Source organism: Aricia agestis, chromosome 1 (assembly GCF_905147365.1).
Source record: "Aricia agestis chromosome 1, ilAriAges1.1, whole genome shotgun sequence".
In the NCBI taxonomy this organism is placed as follows: domain Eukaryota; kingdom Metazoa; phylum Arthropoda; class Insecta; order Lepidoptera; family Lycaenidae; genus Aricia; species Aricia agestis.
Genome location: NC_056406.1, coordinates 17,042,157 through 17,056,311, shown reverse-complemented (window position 1 = coordinate 17,056,311; position 14,155 = coordinate 17,042,157). Strand labels below are relative to the sequence as shown.

Sequence of the window (14,155 nt, the reverse complement as noted above, 5' to 3'; positions counted from 1 at the left end):
CGGGCGGCAGTGTGCGCGCAGGACCCGAGCGGCGTTCACTCGGCGGCGCGCCACGGCGCGACATGCCCAGCTGATGTTTATTTATACCGCGAGCTCGGCGGAGGGCGCGCGCGGGAGGCCCTCCCCTCCGCGGCACCACGGTTTCGCGTGATGCAGCCGAGCGATCTGGCCGACGCCGCGCACGCCGCTAGCGGAACCCAACCGCAGCGCGGCATCAACGGTGGACGTTTCGACTTCGACGACGGCGGGACATACTGCGGGGGCTGGGAGGATGGCAAGGCCCACGGCCACGGCGTGTGCACCGGCCCCAAGTCGCAGGGGGCATACGCCGGCTGCTGGCATTTCGGGTTCGAGGTGTCCGGCGTCTACACCTGGCCCAGGTGAGATAGTGTCTCCGCCCGGGCATCGCACGTGCCCGAGATCCGCGTCCGAAGCGGCTCCCAAAATAGTCTGCTATTAATAATTGAGTTCGGTGTTTCGCTAGAAAACGCGTGTATCGGCGGTGAAAGTGTCCAACGCTGCAACCCCTAAGACAATACATATTCCTATCGATCTGCGGCCGGTTGGCCACTGATAACGCCGAGTGATAACGATGGGTAGCACGGTGACCTACATGTCGGTTGACCCCATGTCGCTACAAAAACACTATTTACAAGGTGAAAAATGATCGCATCTTACTATGTTATGAATTATGATAAAACATAAGCGGTTAACACCTTTCCGCGAGTCACGTCAATCCATGGCCAACTCACAGCTGGAAACGTTGATCGTTGACTGTCGAACAGTATTTGAGAACACTCATCACAACGAAGCACTCACACTTAAATTCCGTTCTATTTAACCATTCAATGTTGAGGTATAACCTAGTTATGACACCTACTAAGTAGGTATAAGAAGCACACAAGTTACACATGTACTACCCCAGTTTAAATACTCAGGTAGGTATACTACATGAGTATTGGGATTTGGGTAAGTATATAAACTAGAACCTGAGTACCTATATAAACTAGATTAGATAACTACCAGTACTTATATTTTGAACTATGTACAGTGATAAGTTACTACTTACTACTAGTTACTCAAGTCTTACTAGATTGATGTCTAAACAAAAAGAATAGATAGCTACCTTTAAACATTCATTAATATTAGTTAACTATTAATTAACTTACGTATGAAAGGATCTGTACTTACTATTAGCCATTAGGTATTACATGAGGCACCAGTGCACTATAACTTATAAGTACCTAACTGATCAGTTTTTTTTTTTAATTTAAGTTTTTTAAACCTGTTTAGTACCTAATACCTATTCTAAACTTACGTTAATTCTTTCGGTTATAAAGTTAAGTTTGCAGATTAGTATTCTTACAAACTTTTAGGTTGTTTCATTGAAATTTGTTTAACATATTTAGGCACTACAGTAGCTGCTCAAGACTCGTTAACGGCACCATTAAAAAAATTTAGCATACTAAAATTCTTAATTCTTAATCGCATGTTCACAAAAAGCAATGAAGGAAGAAATGAAAGTAACTATAAGTACCTAATTTTGCTTTATAATAAGCAAAAATAGAGATGTGCGAGCATAATATTGTAACCCAGGATCCTTCTTAATCTTTAATTAAAGACGACGATCTCTTTTAATATATTTTATTCATTGATAATTTTCTAAACTGCTTAAAAGATTTTTATGAAATTTAGTACCTATGCAGAGCAATATAAATCCAGGCTCTTTGAGTAACTTTTAGTTGCGTTTTAAAGCTTCGACAAAAGCTCTATCAGACTAAATTAAATGGATTAAATACAGGGAGTAGTAAGAATAAACACATTAGTATTTAGCCCCAACCGTCTCGGATGCTGTGCCAGGCCTTCCTATTAATCACAGCGAACGCTCGCTACCATGTAACCCACTTTCTTCGGGTCGTTGCTCTATCAAAATAGGAAGAAAATTCTTTGCGATTTTCCCGAACGCTATCTTTTTAAAGTTGAAAGTTCAATTACATAGGTGATGGGTTACACAATAGATATACAAAAGTTTAAAGCACTGCAAACTTTCAAGCATTATCTATAGCTAAGTCATACCTATTATATTATTTAAGCACAAAATTGTGTCTATTTGTTATTTCTTCACGCCTAAATATCAATTTAAATATACAAGGTACTAACAAAATAAGTGATAATAATTTAGGGTGTGTATATGTCCCTTGTAGGGACTTCACTGTGAAAGTAGCAGTGGTGAAAGACCAACATTTTTTTTCCATTTTTGTATGGAGAAACTCGTGACGCCGCGCTGGGGCGCTTGCCCATACAAAAGTGAAAAAAAAATTTGATCTTTCAGCGCTGCTAATTTCACAGTGAACTTTCTACAAGGAACACGTACACATCCTAAAGTATTATCACTTATTTTTGTGAAACCCTGTAGATATGTACTTAAAATTATTTTAATGATAGTTTTATGACGGAAAAGATGACGGTTCCTCCGCGATAAACGTCGCATAGTTATGGCTACATCTAGGTAATGTTTTGTGTTTATAAGAAAAATTCACTGTCATAAATAGATTTTATCTGCATTGAGTCTGCACTCTGCTTCATCTCATTCGTATTTTATTTTACCTTTATAAGTATAAAGTACTTGTTGTTATGTTGGTGTTCAGTCATGCATGTCTTATTAAGATCGGACACAGCTGTCTGTAGATCCGTTATATGCCTATTCAACCAGCACTTGCACTCTTATAATTTCTTACTATTTTTGTCGTAGGTAACAGTAGTACCTATAAGTGCTTACCTAAAAATTTACAAATGTGAACTATCAACTGCGGGCAATAACCTTTCCCAAATATTGATGCCAATGGACTTTAATTCATACCGCATCTACCTAATAGTACCTAACTACGAGTAAATGTACAGATTTTACTAAAAAGTATATCAAAGACTAGACGTTCCGCGCGGCTTCGCCCGCGTAAATTAGATATTTCACAGAAAAATAAGTCCGTAAAAAAAGCCTTCACGTGGTCTACAGTCTACTTCATATTTGATCGAAATAACAGAAAAAAATGCTCTTGTAGTTCGTGAGATAAGCCCTTTCAAATAATTTCCCTGAAAGAATTTTTCAAATCGGACCAGTCGTTACTCGTTCCTGATATACTAAGCGCGTTTAAATAAGCCCTTTCAAATAATTTTCCCAGTTTTTTCCACATTTTCCTCTATTTCTTCGCTCCTATTAGTCTTAGCGTGATAAAATATTGCCTTTAGCCTTTCTCGATAAATGGACTATCTAACACTGAAATAATTTTTCAAATCGGACCAGTAGTTCCTGAGATTAGCGCGTTCAAACAAACAAACTAACTAACTAACAAACTCTTTCGCTTTATAATATTAGGTACTAGCTGTTGCCCGCGACTTCATCCGCGTGGACTTTAGTTTACTTATAATTGTTCCCGTACATCGATTGAGTCGTTTACGCGCAAATCAGAAAAGTATATTGTGTGGGAACCGCACATTTTTCCGGGACAAAAAAACATTCCTTGTCCCAGATTCAAATTAGTATCTCCAATCTCCATGCCAAATTTCATCAAAATAGATTGAATAGTTTACGCGCAAGTCATAAAAGTATATCGTGCAGTAACCGTACATTTTTCCGGAACAAAATGTATCCTATGTTCTTTTTCGGGTTTCAAAGTATCTATATACCAAATTTCAGCAAAATGGGTCCAGCCGTTTACGCGTGATGTCGTGACTCGTGACTCGTGACCACGCGAAATATAACGATCCGCGCAGCTTCGCCCGCGTAAATTAGATATTTCACAGACCAATTAGTCCACAAAAAATAGCTTATGATCCTTCACGTGGTCTATTTCTTATCTGTGCCAAATAACAGAAAAATTGCTCCAGTAGTTTGTGAGATAAGCCCTTTCAAATAATTTCCCCCGTTTTTCCACATTTTCCTCTATTTCTTCGCTTTTATTAGTCTTACCGTGATAAAATATAGCCTATATCCTTCCTCGATAAATGGGCTATCTAATACTGAAAGAATTTTTCAAATCTGACCAGTAGTTCCTGAGATTAGCGCGTTCAAACAAACAAACTCTTCCCAATTATAATATTAGTATAGATAGATGTTCCGCGCGGCTTTGCTAGCGAAATTTAGGAATTTCACGCAACCGTACATTTTTCCGCAAAAAATAGCTTTTGTTCCTGTTTGCCAAATAACATAAAAATTGCTCCAGTAGTTCTATATAAGTACTTATAATAATCAATTTCAAATAATTCCTCCGTTTTTCCACATTTTCCGCTATTTTTTTTTGCTCCTATTAGTCTTAGCGTGATAAAATATAGCCTATAGCCTTTCTCGATAAATGGGCTATCTAACACTGAAAGAATTTTTCAAATCGGACCAGTAGTTCCTGAGATTAGCGCGTTCAAACAAACAAACTAACTAACTAACAAACTCTTTCGCTTTATAATATTAGGTACTAGCTGTTGCCCGCGACTTCATCCGCGTGGACTTTAGTTTACTTATAATTGTTCCCGTACATCGATTGAGTCGTTTACGCGCAAATCAGAAAAGTATATTGTGTGGGAACCGCACATTTTTCCGGGACAAAAAAACATTCCTTGTCCCAGATTCAAATTAGTATCTCCAATCTCCATGCCAAATTTCATCAAAATAGATTGAATAGTTTACGCGCAAGTCATAAAAGTATATCGTGCAGTAACCGTACATTTTTCCGGAACAAAATGTATCCTATGTTCTTTTTCGGGTTTCAAAGTATCTATATACCAAATTTCAGCAAAATGGGTCCAGCCGTTTACGCGTGATGTCGTGACTCGTGACTCGTGACCACGCGAAATATAACGATCCGCGCAGCTTCGCCCGCGTAAATTAGATATTTCACAGACCAATTAGTCCACAAAAAATAGCTTATGATCCTTCACGTGGTCTATTTCTTATCTGTGCCAAATAACAGAAAAATTGCTCCAGTAGTTTGTGAGATAAGCCCTTTCAAATAATTTCCCCCGTTTTTCCACATTTTCCTCTATTTCTTCGCTTTTATTAGTCTTACCGTGATAAAATATAGCCTATATCCTTCCTCGATAAATGGGCTATCTAATACTGAAAGAATTTTTCAAATCTGACCAGTAGTTCCTGAGATTAGCGCGTTCAAACAAACAAACTCTTCCCAATTATAATATTAGTATAGATAGATGTTCCGCGCGGCTTTGCTAGCGAAATTTAGGAATTTCACGCAACCGTACATTTTTCCGCAAAAAATAGCTTTTGTTCCTGTTTGCCAAATAACATAAAAATTGCTCCAGTAGTTCTATATAAGTACTTATAATAATCAATTTCAAATAATTCCTCCGTTTTTCCACATTTTCCGCTATTTTTTTTTGCTCCTATTAGTCTTAGCGTGATAAAATATAGCCTATAGCCTTTCTCGATAAATGGGCTATCTAACACTGAAAGAATTTTTCAAATCGGACCAGTAGTTCCTGAGATTAGCGCGTTCAAATAAGCCCTTTCATATTATTTCCCCCGTTTTTTTCACATTTTCCTCTATTTATTCGCTATCATTAGTCTTAGCGTAATAAAATATAGCCTATAGCCTTTTTCAATCAATGGGCTATCTAACACCGAAAGATTTTTTCAAATCGGACCAGTAGTTCCTGAGATTAGCGCGTTCAAATAAGCCTATTCATACAATTTCCCCCGTTTTTTCCACATCTTCCTCTATTTCTTCGCTCCTATTAGTCTTAGCGTGATAAAATGTAGCCTATAACCTTCATCAATTAATGGGATATCCAACAGTAAAAGAATTTCTCAAATCGGACCAGTAGTTCCTGAGATTAGCGCGTTCAAACAAACAAACCCTGCCGAATTATAATATTAGTATAGATTATATAGATATTATAGTATTATAGTATATAGATTTTTGCAGTGTATCGCAATTCGCAATGAATATGCTATTTGCACATATAGCAGTTGGCAACTGCCGCAGCTACGGGTATAAAAACATTTCAAACGAGGTTAACAGAAACTTCATCTCAATGGTGGAGCAAATGGAACTTTGAAGTCTCCCACTGTCGTCTGTCGGCTCGAGTGCGACAACTAGAGCTCGTCTAGTGTACTGTAAGTAAAGAATTAAATAGAGCACGAATATTTATAGCTGGATTTTATACACGCATCCTGCGGTTGCTTCAAAGTAGTTTCGCGCGGTAGAATATTACTAAGTGTAACGGGTTTGGAGTCCAAGGGCGTACCCAGGATTTCCGCTAGGGGAGGGCAGTTCATACTCGAAAAGATGGTCGGTCTGGTATATTGAGACAAACAATCGTGAAAATGTTATCACTTTTATCAATCTGACTGAAAAGATATTTTGTTTCCAACACTTCATTTTTTTTTATTAAATAAGGTGGCAAACGGGCAAACGGGTCATCTGATGAAAAGCAACTACTGTCGCCCATGGACACTCGCAGCATTAGAAGAGCTGCAGGTGCGTTGCCGGCCTTTTAAGAGGGAATAGGATAATAGGGGAGGGTAGGGAAGTGAATAGGGGAGAGTAGGGAAGGAAATAGGGGAGGAGAGAGTAGGGAAGGAAATAGGGGAGGGTAGGGAAGGGAAATGGTAGGGGATTAGGCCTCCGGTAAACTCACTCACTCGGCGAAACTCAGCGCATGCGCTGTTTCACGCCGGTTTTCTGTGAGCCCGTGGTATTTCTCCGGTCAAGCCGGCCCATTCGTGCCGAAGCATGGGTCTCCCACGTATATAATTTTGCGCAGAGCAGGTAACACGTTTTTAATTCCGCCTTGCGACGAAAATTTATGTTTATTTTATTTTCTAGGAGGTTATCGATTTGTTTGTGGACTACTTACGTTTACTTCCGTTGCGTATAGAGCATAAAGTTAATATACCTAGCGGAATAGAGAAACAAAGGCCTGAGCAAGAGAGATGTCACTATCAGTAACACTGCGTGGTAAAAAGAGACGTGTGATACATGACAGCAGCAGTCTTTTTTGACGTCCAGTCGGCACGTGCCGCACGTTGACAATTTAATCTCATAGAAATCATGTTCAATCATGCTTGTGTAAGTGTATACGTACACATATTCTTACATACAGATGATACCAATTTCGGTTTCGTTTGACAGCTCGAGACTGTTGCTCTATTCCGCTAGGTATATTAACTTTATGGTATAGAGCACTTACCTTGCCAAAAGACTCTTGGATCTTATATTCTCAGACCAAATAAATATACTTTTTATTTGGTCTGAGCTTATATTAATACAGTTACAATAACATTGATGACACTTTAATTAAATGCAATATGCGATAGTAACTACAGTCTCATTACCCATGTAGGAGGAGGCAGAAACTAATTACTTAGCTTTAATTGCATACAGCATTTAACGTTAATGTATTTATATTGTGCGGTATATGTGTGCTACTTGCCCAAGTAGTAGGTAGTGGTATTATGCCGTATACGGAATAATATTATGCCGTATACGGTATACCTTATACCAGTGGTCCCCAACCTTTTTTCATGCCTCTTGGTAGCATATGCTTAGACTACTTGTCACGAAACCGAAGTAACCACATGTTTCCATATAAATTTTAAGGAGTTCCCTCGGTTACTTATGGATCCCTTCATCAGTAGCGGTAGCACGGCGACCAGCGGAAATACGAAAGTATGGACAAACTGTGGAAATAAACCTAAGGTGCCATTCCGATCTTTTTTCGTTCCGAAAAATTCAATTAAAATGCCACTTTATGACACACTATAGTATATGTCATAATGTAGGATATTATTTGAATTTTTAGAACTATAGTCTGTCATAAAGTGGCTTTTTAATTGAATTATTCGGAACTAAAAAAGATCGGAACGGCACCTTAAGTTTATCTCCACAGTTTGTGACTATAGTCTGTCATAAAGTGGCATTTTAATTGAATTTTTCGGAACGAAAAAAGATCGGAACGGCACCTTAGGTTTATTTCCACAGTTTGTCCATACTTTCGCATTTCCGCTGGTCGCCGTGCTAGCACTACTGGTCACCACTTTTGTAAATATAGTACCAAATTGGGATGATACCCTAAGTCCCTAACCCTATACACCAAAAGAAAAATTTGAAAATCGGTGAACAAAGGGCGGAGTAATCATTGAACATATAAAACTAACATAACACCTCCTCCATTTTGAAAGCCGGCTAAAATTGTAGCCTATGTGTTATTCTGATGTATAAGCTATATTATTATTCATTAAAATCCATTCAGTAGTTTTTGCGTGAAAGAGTAACAAACATCCCCATACATCCAAACAAACTTTCGCCTTTATAATAATATGTATGTATGTATGTATTAGTAGGATATTATAAATTAACCATTAAACCATTTTTTAAACTCATTATGAGAATAGAAATTGAAGACATGCGTGGAAGAACCAGGTAATTAACAGTTAAATAATTGCCTTTTTTAGGGTTACGTAGTCAACAAGGAGGAACCCTTATAGTTTCGGTCTGTCCGTCAGTCTGTCTGTCCGCGGTTTTGCTCAGAGACTATAGGACCTACTAAGCTGTAATTCAGCATGAATGCACGTTGCACATATTAATGATGCCGACAAAATGGTATATAAGATCTTTAAAAAAATTTTTTTTCAAGGTACCTCCCCTACACATCAAGCGGGGATGTTTTATTTTTTGCGCCCACCCCACCGTGTGGGGTGTCGTTGGATATGTTTTTTAAAAATATTACGAGTATTTGTAGATCATTTTCCGATTTAGGGATCCATTTGTGAAATATGAAGTTTTAAAGTGGAAAAAATCGTTAGAGTCCAGTAGAGTCCCCTCCTTCTACCAGCTAAACGGTTGCTTCTAGAAATGTGAAAAAATTCACGAGAGTGGCAAATATGCTGAATTTAATAGGAAAATTATCTCGGCTAAGAAGACTTCATAAGTTTTTGTGTAATAGGCGATCAAATAAAAAAAAATTATTCGGCGAAGTACCTATAATGGAACTTTTCGTTCAAATTCTTTTGAACGTAACTGAGATGATGTTCTTAGTAGTGTAAAACACGTTATAAATGTCCTGTCATTGACCAATCAAAAATTAGCGGTAGGTAGTAGGTACTACGGAAACGGAACCCTATATTGCGCGTGCCCCGACACGCACTTGTTTGGCAGTGGCATTGATGGATTGTATGTGTAGACAGATGATGAAGTAGGTAAGTTACAAGGTTTGTTTGAATTATAAGGGAAAAAAATAAGGGATATTATTAAATGCACATCAGAATAATTTTTCAGCACACTACCTTAACTACACTAATTAACTGAATGCATACCAGAAAAACTAATGCTGATCAAAAAAAACAATTGATTAACTGAACATGTCCTTCAAAAAAAAACTTAAACATCATACAAAACGAGACGACCTTTATAACCGAATTCACACCAAAAATATGGTTCATACATCGGATATATTATTTGTAAAACTAAAATTTAAATTGTTTATCAAAAATACTAACTTGCACTCTAAATTGGACAATCTTACAACGGAATTTCTAAAAACGATATCGAAAGGTGCACCACAAAAAAATCAATTTCTATCAAAACAAGTCTACAAATTGACAAATCGTGCAACTAAAATATTTTTAGCCTAACTTTATTTTCTTTTTGTTTCTCTGTTTTACTGAAAAACATGTTGGGGCCTCGTCATCTAACGCCGCACTCACTCCTTTACGCTCGCTCTTTACTCTTTAGCGACACACCATATATCTTGATCTATTTCTGTGTTAGCGACAAAGATTTTTGGTAATTATGATGAGATATGGTGAAAGATTTTATCATTCTAAAACTATATAATTCAAGGTTTCTTGATAAAAATTAAGAAAAATTATCAAAATTTACTACTGTATTGTAATTGTATGGGTTAATAAATTTATTAATGATTCTTAAATAATTAAGAGCAATGTTGGCCCAATACGACTTGATTGGGTTAGGTTAGATGGCTAAGACGGGAGCGTAGCGCAGCGTAGCTTCCCGCCTTAGCCATCGTGGTTATTTTTGTGATCCACCCAGAAGTAGGAACTCCGCGTAGCGGAGCTCCGTCGACTCATAATTGAAGCCAGTTGTTTTTTTCTTTTTTTTTTCTTTAGTAGCTTGTCAACCCCTAGAGTGCAATTCCTAAGCCGGAGGCTTAATTATTTTGCAATATATCGGTAAGGAACCCTTTGTGCGCGAATCCGACTCGCTCTTTGCCGATTGTTTATTATTATTGTTTGAAACTGAGTTACCATTCACTGTGCCAAAGTTTAGTCCATGTTAAATTAGCACTTGATGATTTTTATGTGTTCTTAATTATATGAACATAACAGATTAAATTGCGTTTTATTTAGAACTAGCGACCCGCCCCGGCTTCGCACGGGTAAAAAATATATAGCCAATATCACTCACTGAATAAATGAGTTTTTAATCTAAACCAATATTATAAAGATGTAAACTTTGTTTGTTTGTTTACTCATAGATCTACTACTACTACCCGACTAAGAGCTGACGACCAAATCAGTCATGTAGCTTCAGCTGTGTTAAAACTCCGTTAGCTACTTCCCTGAACAACCGTTTCTGATTATCAGAAAGGGTTGTTCAGGGAAGTAGCTAACGGAGTTTTAATACAGCTGAACCTACATTATTTCTTTTTTTCCCCACCCCACTACTCCCACACACACCGCCCACGGCCTGCCAGCACGCAGATTATCAGAAAGGGTTGTTCAGGGAAGTAGCTAACGGAGTTTTAATACAGCTGAACCTACATTATTTCTTTTTTTCCCCACCCCACTACTCCCACACCCACCGCCCACGGCCTGCCAGCACGCAGATTATCAGAAAGGGTTGTTCAGGGAAGTAGCTAACGGAGTTTTAATACAGCTGAACCTACATTATATCTTTTTTTCCCCACCCCACTACTCCCACACCCACCGCCCACTGCCTGCCAGCACGCAGATTATCAGAAAGGGTTGTTCAGGGAAGTAGCTAACGGAGTTTTAATACAGCTGAACCTACATTATTTCTTTTTTTCCCCACCCCACTACTCCCACACCCACCGCCCAGGCCTGCCAGCACGCAGTTTATCAGAAAGGGTTGTTCAGGGAAGTAGCTAACGGAGTTTTAATACAGCTGAACCTACATTATTTCTTTTTTTCCCCACCCCACTACTCCCACACCCACCGCCCACGGCCTGCCAGCACGCAGATTATCAGAAAGGGTTGTTCAGGGAAGTAGCTAACGGAGTTTTAATACAGCTGAACCTACATTATTTCTTTTTTTCCCCACCCCACTACCCCCACACCCACCGCCCACGGCCTGCCAGCACGCAGATTATCAGAAAGGATTGTTCAGGGAAGTATCTAACGGAGTTTTAGTACAGCTGAACCTACATTATTTCTTTTTTTCCCCACCCCACTACTCCCACACCCATCGCCCACGGCCTGCCAGCACGCAGATTATCAGAAAGGGTTGTTCAGGGAAGTAGCTAACGGAGTTTTAATACAGCTGAACCTACATTTTTTTCTTTTTTTCCCCACCCCACTACTCCCACACCCACCGCCCACGGCCTGCCAGCTCGCAGATTATCAGAAAGGGTTGTTCAGGGAAGTAGCTAACGGAGTTTTAATACAGCTGAACCTACATTATTTATTTTTTTCCCCACCCTACTACTCCCACACCCACCGCCCACGGCCTGCCAGCACGCAGATTATCAGAAAGGGTTGTTCAGGGAAGTAGCTAACGGAGTTTTAATACAGCTGAACCTACATTTTTTTCTTTTTTTCCCCACCCCACTACTCCCACACCCACCGCCCACGGCCTGCCAGCACGCAGAATATCAGAAAGGGTTGTTCAGGGAAGTAGCTAACGGAGTTTTAATACAGCTGAACCTACATTTTTTTTTCCCCACCCACTACTCCCACACCCACCGCCCACGGCCTGCCAGCACGCAGATTATCAGAAAGGGTTGTTCAGGGAAGTAGCTAACGGAGTTTTAACACAGGTGAAGCTACATGTAACATGACTGATTTGGTCGTCAGCTCTCCGTCGATACTACTGATAGATACATTACTACTCAATAGTCAATACTCATAGATCTAAACTCCCCTCCCGCGGGCGCACCCCCACCTTGGTAGCGCCCACTTCGAAACGGGCGTAAATCGCAATATTTTAATTTCGCCATAACTTCTAAACCAAACGTCCAATTTTAATCATTCAAAGACCAAATATTGTCCACATAAACTGTACTTTGAGATGAAATATTTTTTTGATAAGGATTATTATCATGAGTAAAATAAATGCATTTAACTGTAGTCCAAAAAAAAATCAAGATTTTTGAGAATATAGTGTGTCGCGGACATTTTTGTAGATATTTATAAGATCTACATTTACTTAGAACATTGTATGGTTCTATCTTTTATAGTTTAGGCAGCGTACGCAAAATAAGTAAATTTTCTGGTTGTTTCCGAAAAACTGAATTATCTTACGGAAACCTATATTTTCCAAAATAAAAAGTAACCTATGTTACTCGTAAATAATGTAGCTTTCGAATGGTGAAAGAATTTTTAAAATCGGTCCAGTAGTTTTTGAGCCTATTCGTTACAATTAAGCAAACAAACAAACAAAGTTCACCTCTTTATAATAGTAGTATAGATAAATGATGTTCCTAAAAGTAATTTAGGTGATGGTTTTCCTTTAAAAAGTTGTAGTATGTTTGTTGAACTAAGGAATTGTTAGATATACTATTTTAATAATAGTTATTCGTTCAGTAAAACAGTTTTGCAAATAACTTTCAATAGTATGCTGAATTCGCATTATTTAGGGTGCATAATTAGTGTGCAAGTCAGTATTTTTGGTGAAACTTTCAAATATTTCGAGATTATGATCGAGAAAAGGGAATATACAGATATTGATTTAAATACATGCTAAAAAATAATTGTCCATGTGTATAATGTTAGTTATCTGGTTATTCCACCCACGTTTTTAATTACTAAATTCTAAGCTAGCGACAAGAAATTGGATCAGATGCTATGGAAACAATCAATAGTTTATTGGGAGAAGCATTAAAATAATGGAGGTGCTCGTCTTGGCCTTCGCCGATCATTTATTTTTCCAACGAAAATCCGCTCACTGGGTACATTAGGCAGCTGTATTTTAAGTAATGATTGACAACTACCGATAAATATATTATTATATTATATAAGTTTTAAGACCCCTCTACATACAGTACACATCGCTTGTACTATCAGAGGGGATTCATAGAGAGACGGCAGACCTACGTTATAATATGATCGTGTTATGTTAAAAATGTCCGCGTTTTCTGCTGTAGCTTTTGGGAAAATACGCGAGCTGAATCCGCACGTGTCGAAAACGTCTGAACTCGCTCTTATATTGAATTGAATTACTCGACCATATCCGTCAACCAGGCATAAATTTCTTCGACGGTAAGTTTATTGGTCAATGGGCTAACGATGAGGAGGCCGCATTAGATTAACTATTCCGTAAATAATAATAATAACTCCCACACCGGTTTCGGTGACGGTGGCTGGTTTTATTGAAACCAGGCCAGTTACGCAGGAGTAATTCTATAGTGTCCAAGTGTGTGCGCAGCCTACTGGCTGACAAGAGTCAAGAGCACTCTCTATTCCTTTAGCCCAGTGGGACGGACGACCGACACGACCGACGAGAGTTCAGGCGCAGGACCGACTTTTTACCCATAATATGCCCATCCGACGCATGGATCATCTTACTTATCAGACAATCAGGTGATCAGCCTGAATTGTCCAGTGTCCTAACCAAACTTGTAAATAACATAGTAACTATTTTTTCCAACGCGGGAATCGAACCCACGACCTCCGAGTCAAGACTCAAGAGCCGCGCTCTGCTGGACTGGACCACGCAGGCGTTGAAATTATTTACGTCCGTAAATAGTAGAAACAACAAGGTAACACGTACGCTGTACGGTGTACCTATAGAAAAGTGTTTCGTTATTTTAATCTTTCAATCGATGACTCTCGGCATGCGTAGCATAGCCAGTAGCCACAGTATATATCCGTTTGTTTACACTTGAATAATAAATAATCGGCCAAGTGCGAGTTGGACTCGCGCACGAAGAGTTCCGTACCATTATA

At 38.9% G+C, this 14,155-nt stretch overlaps 1 protein-coding gene across 3 annotated transcripts in view; it reads left to right on the top strand.

Moving 5' to 3' along the window:
* The window catches only part of LOC121737094 (junctophilin-1), a 47,657-nt gene continuing 33,502 nt past the window's right edge, over nt 1–14,155 (top strand). For 2 of the 3 annotated variants that reach the window (XM_042128677.1, XM_042128837.1), the window contains exon 1: nt 23–380. In XM_042128677.1, coding sequence (XP_041984611.1) covers nt 151–380 — 230 coding nt within the window. In that variant the 5' untranslated portion in view covers nt 23–150. Of the gene's footprint in view, nt 381–14,155 lie in introns of all 3 variants that reach the window. The other variant, XM_042128761.1, reaches the window with a different exon arrangement.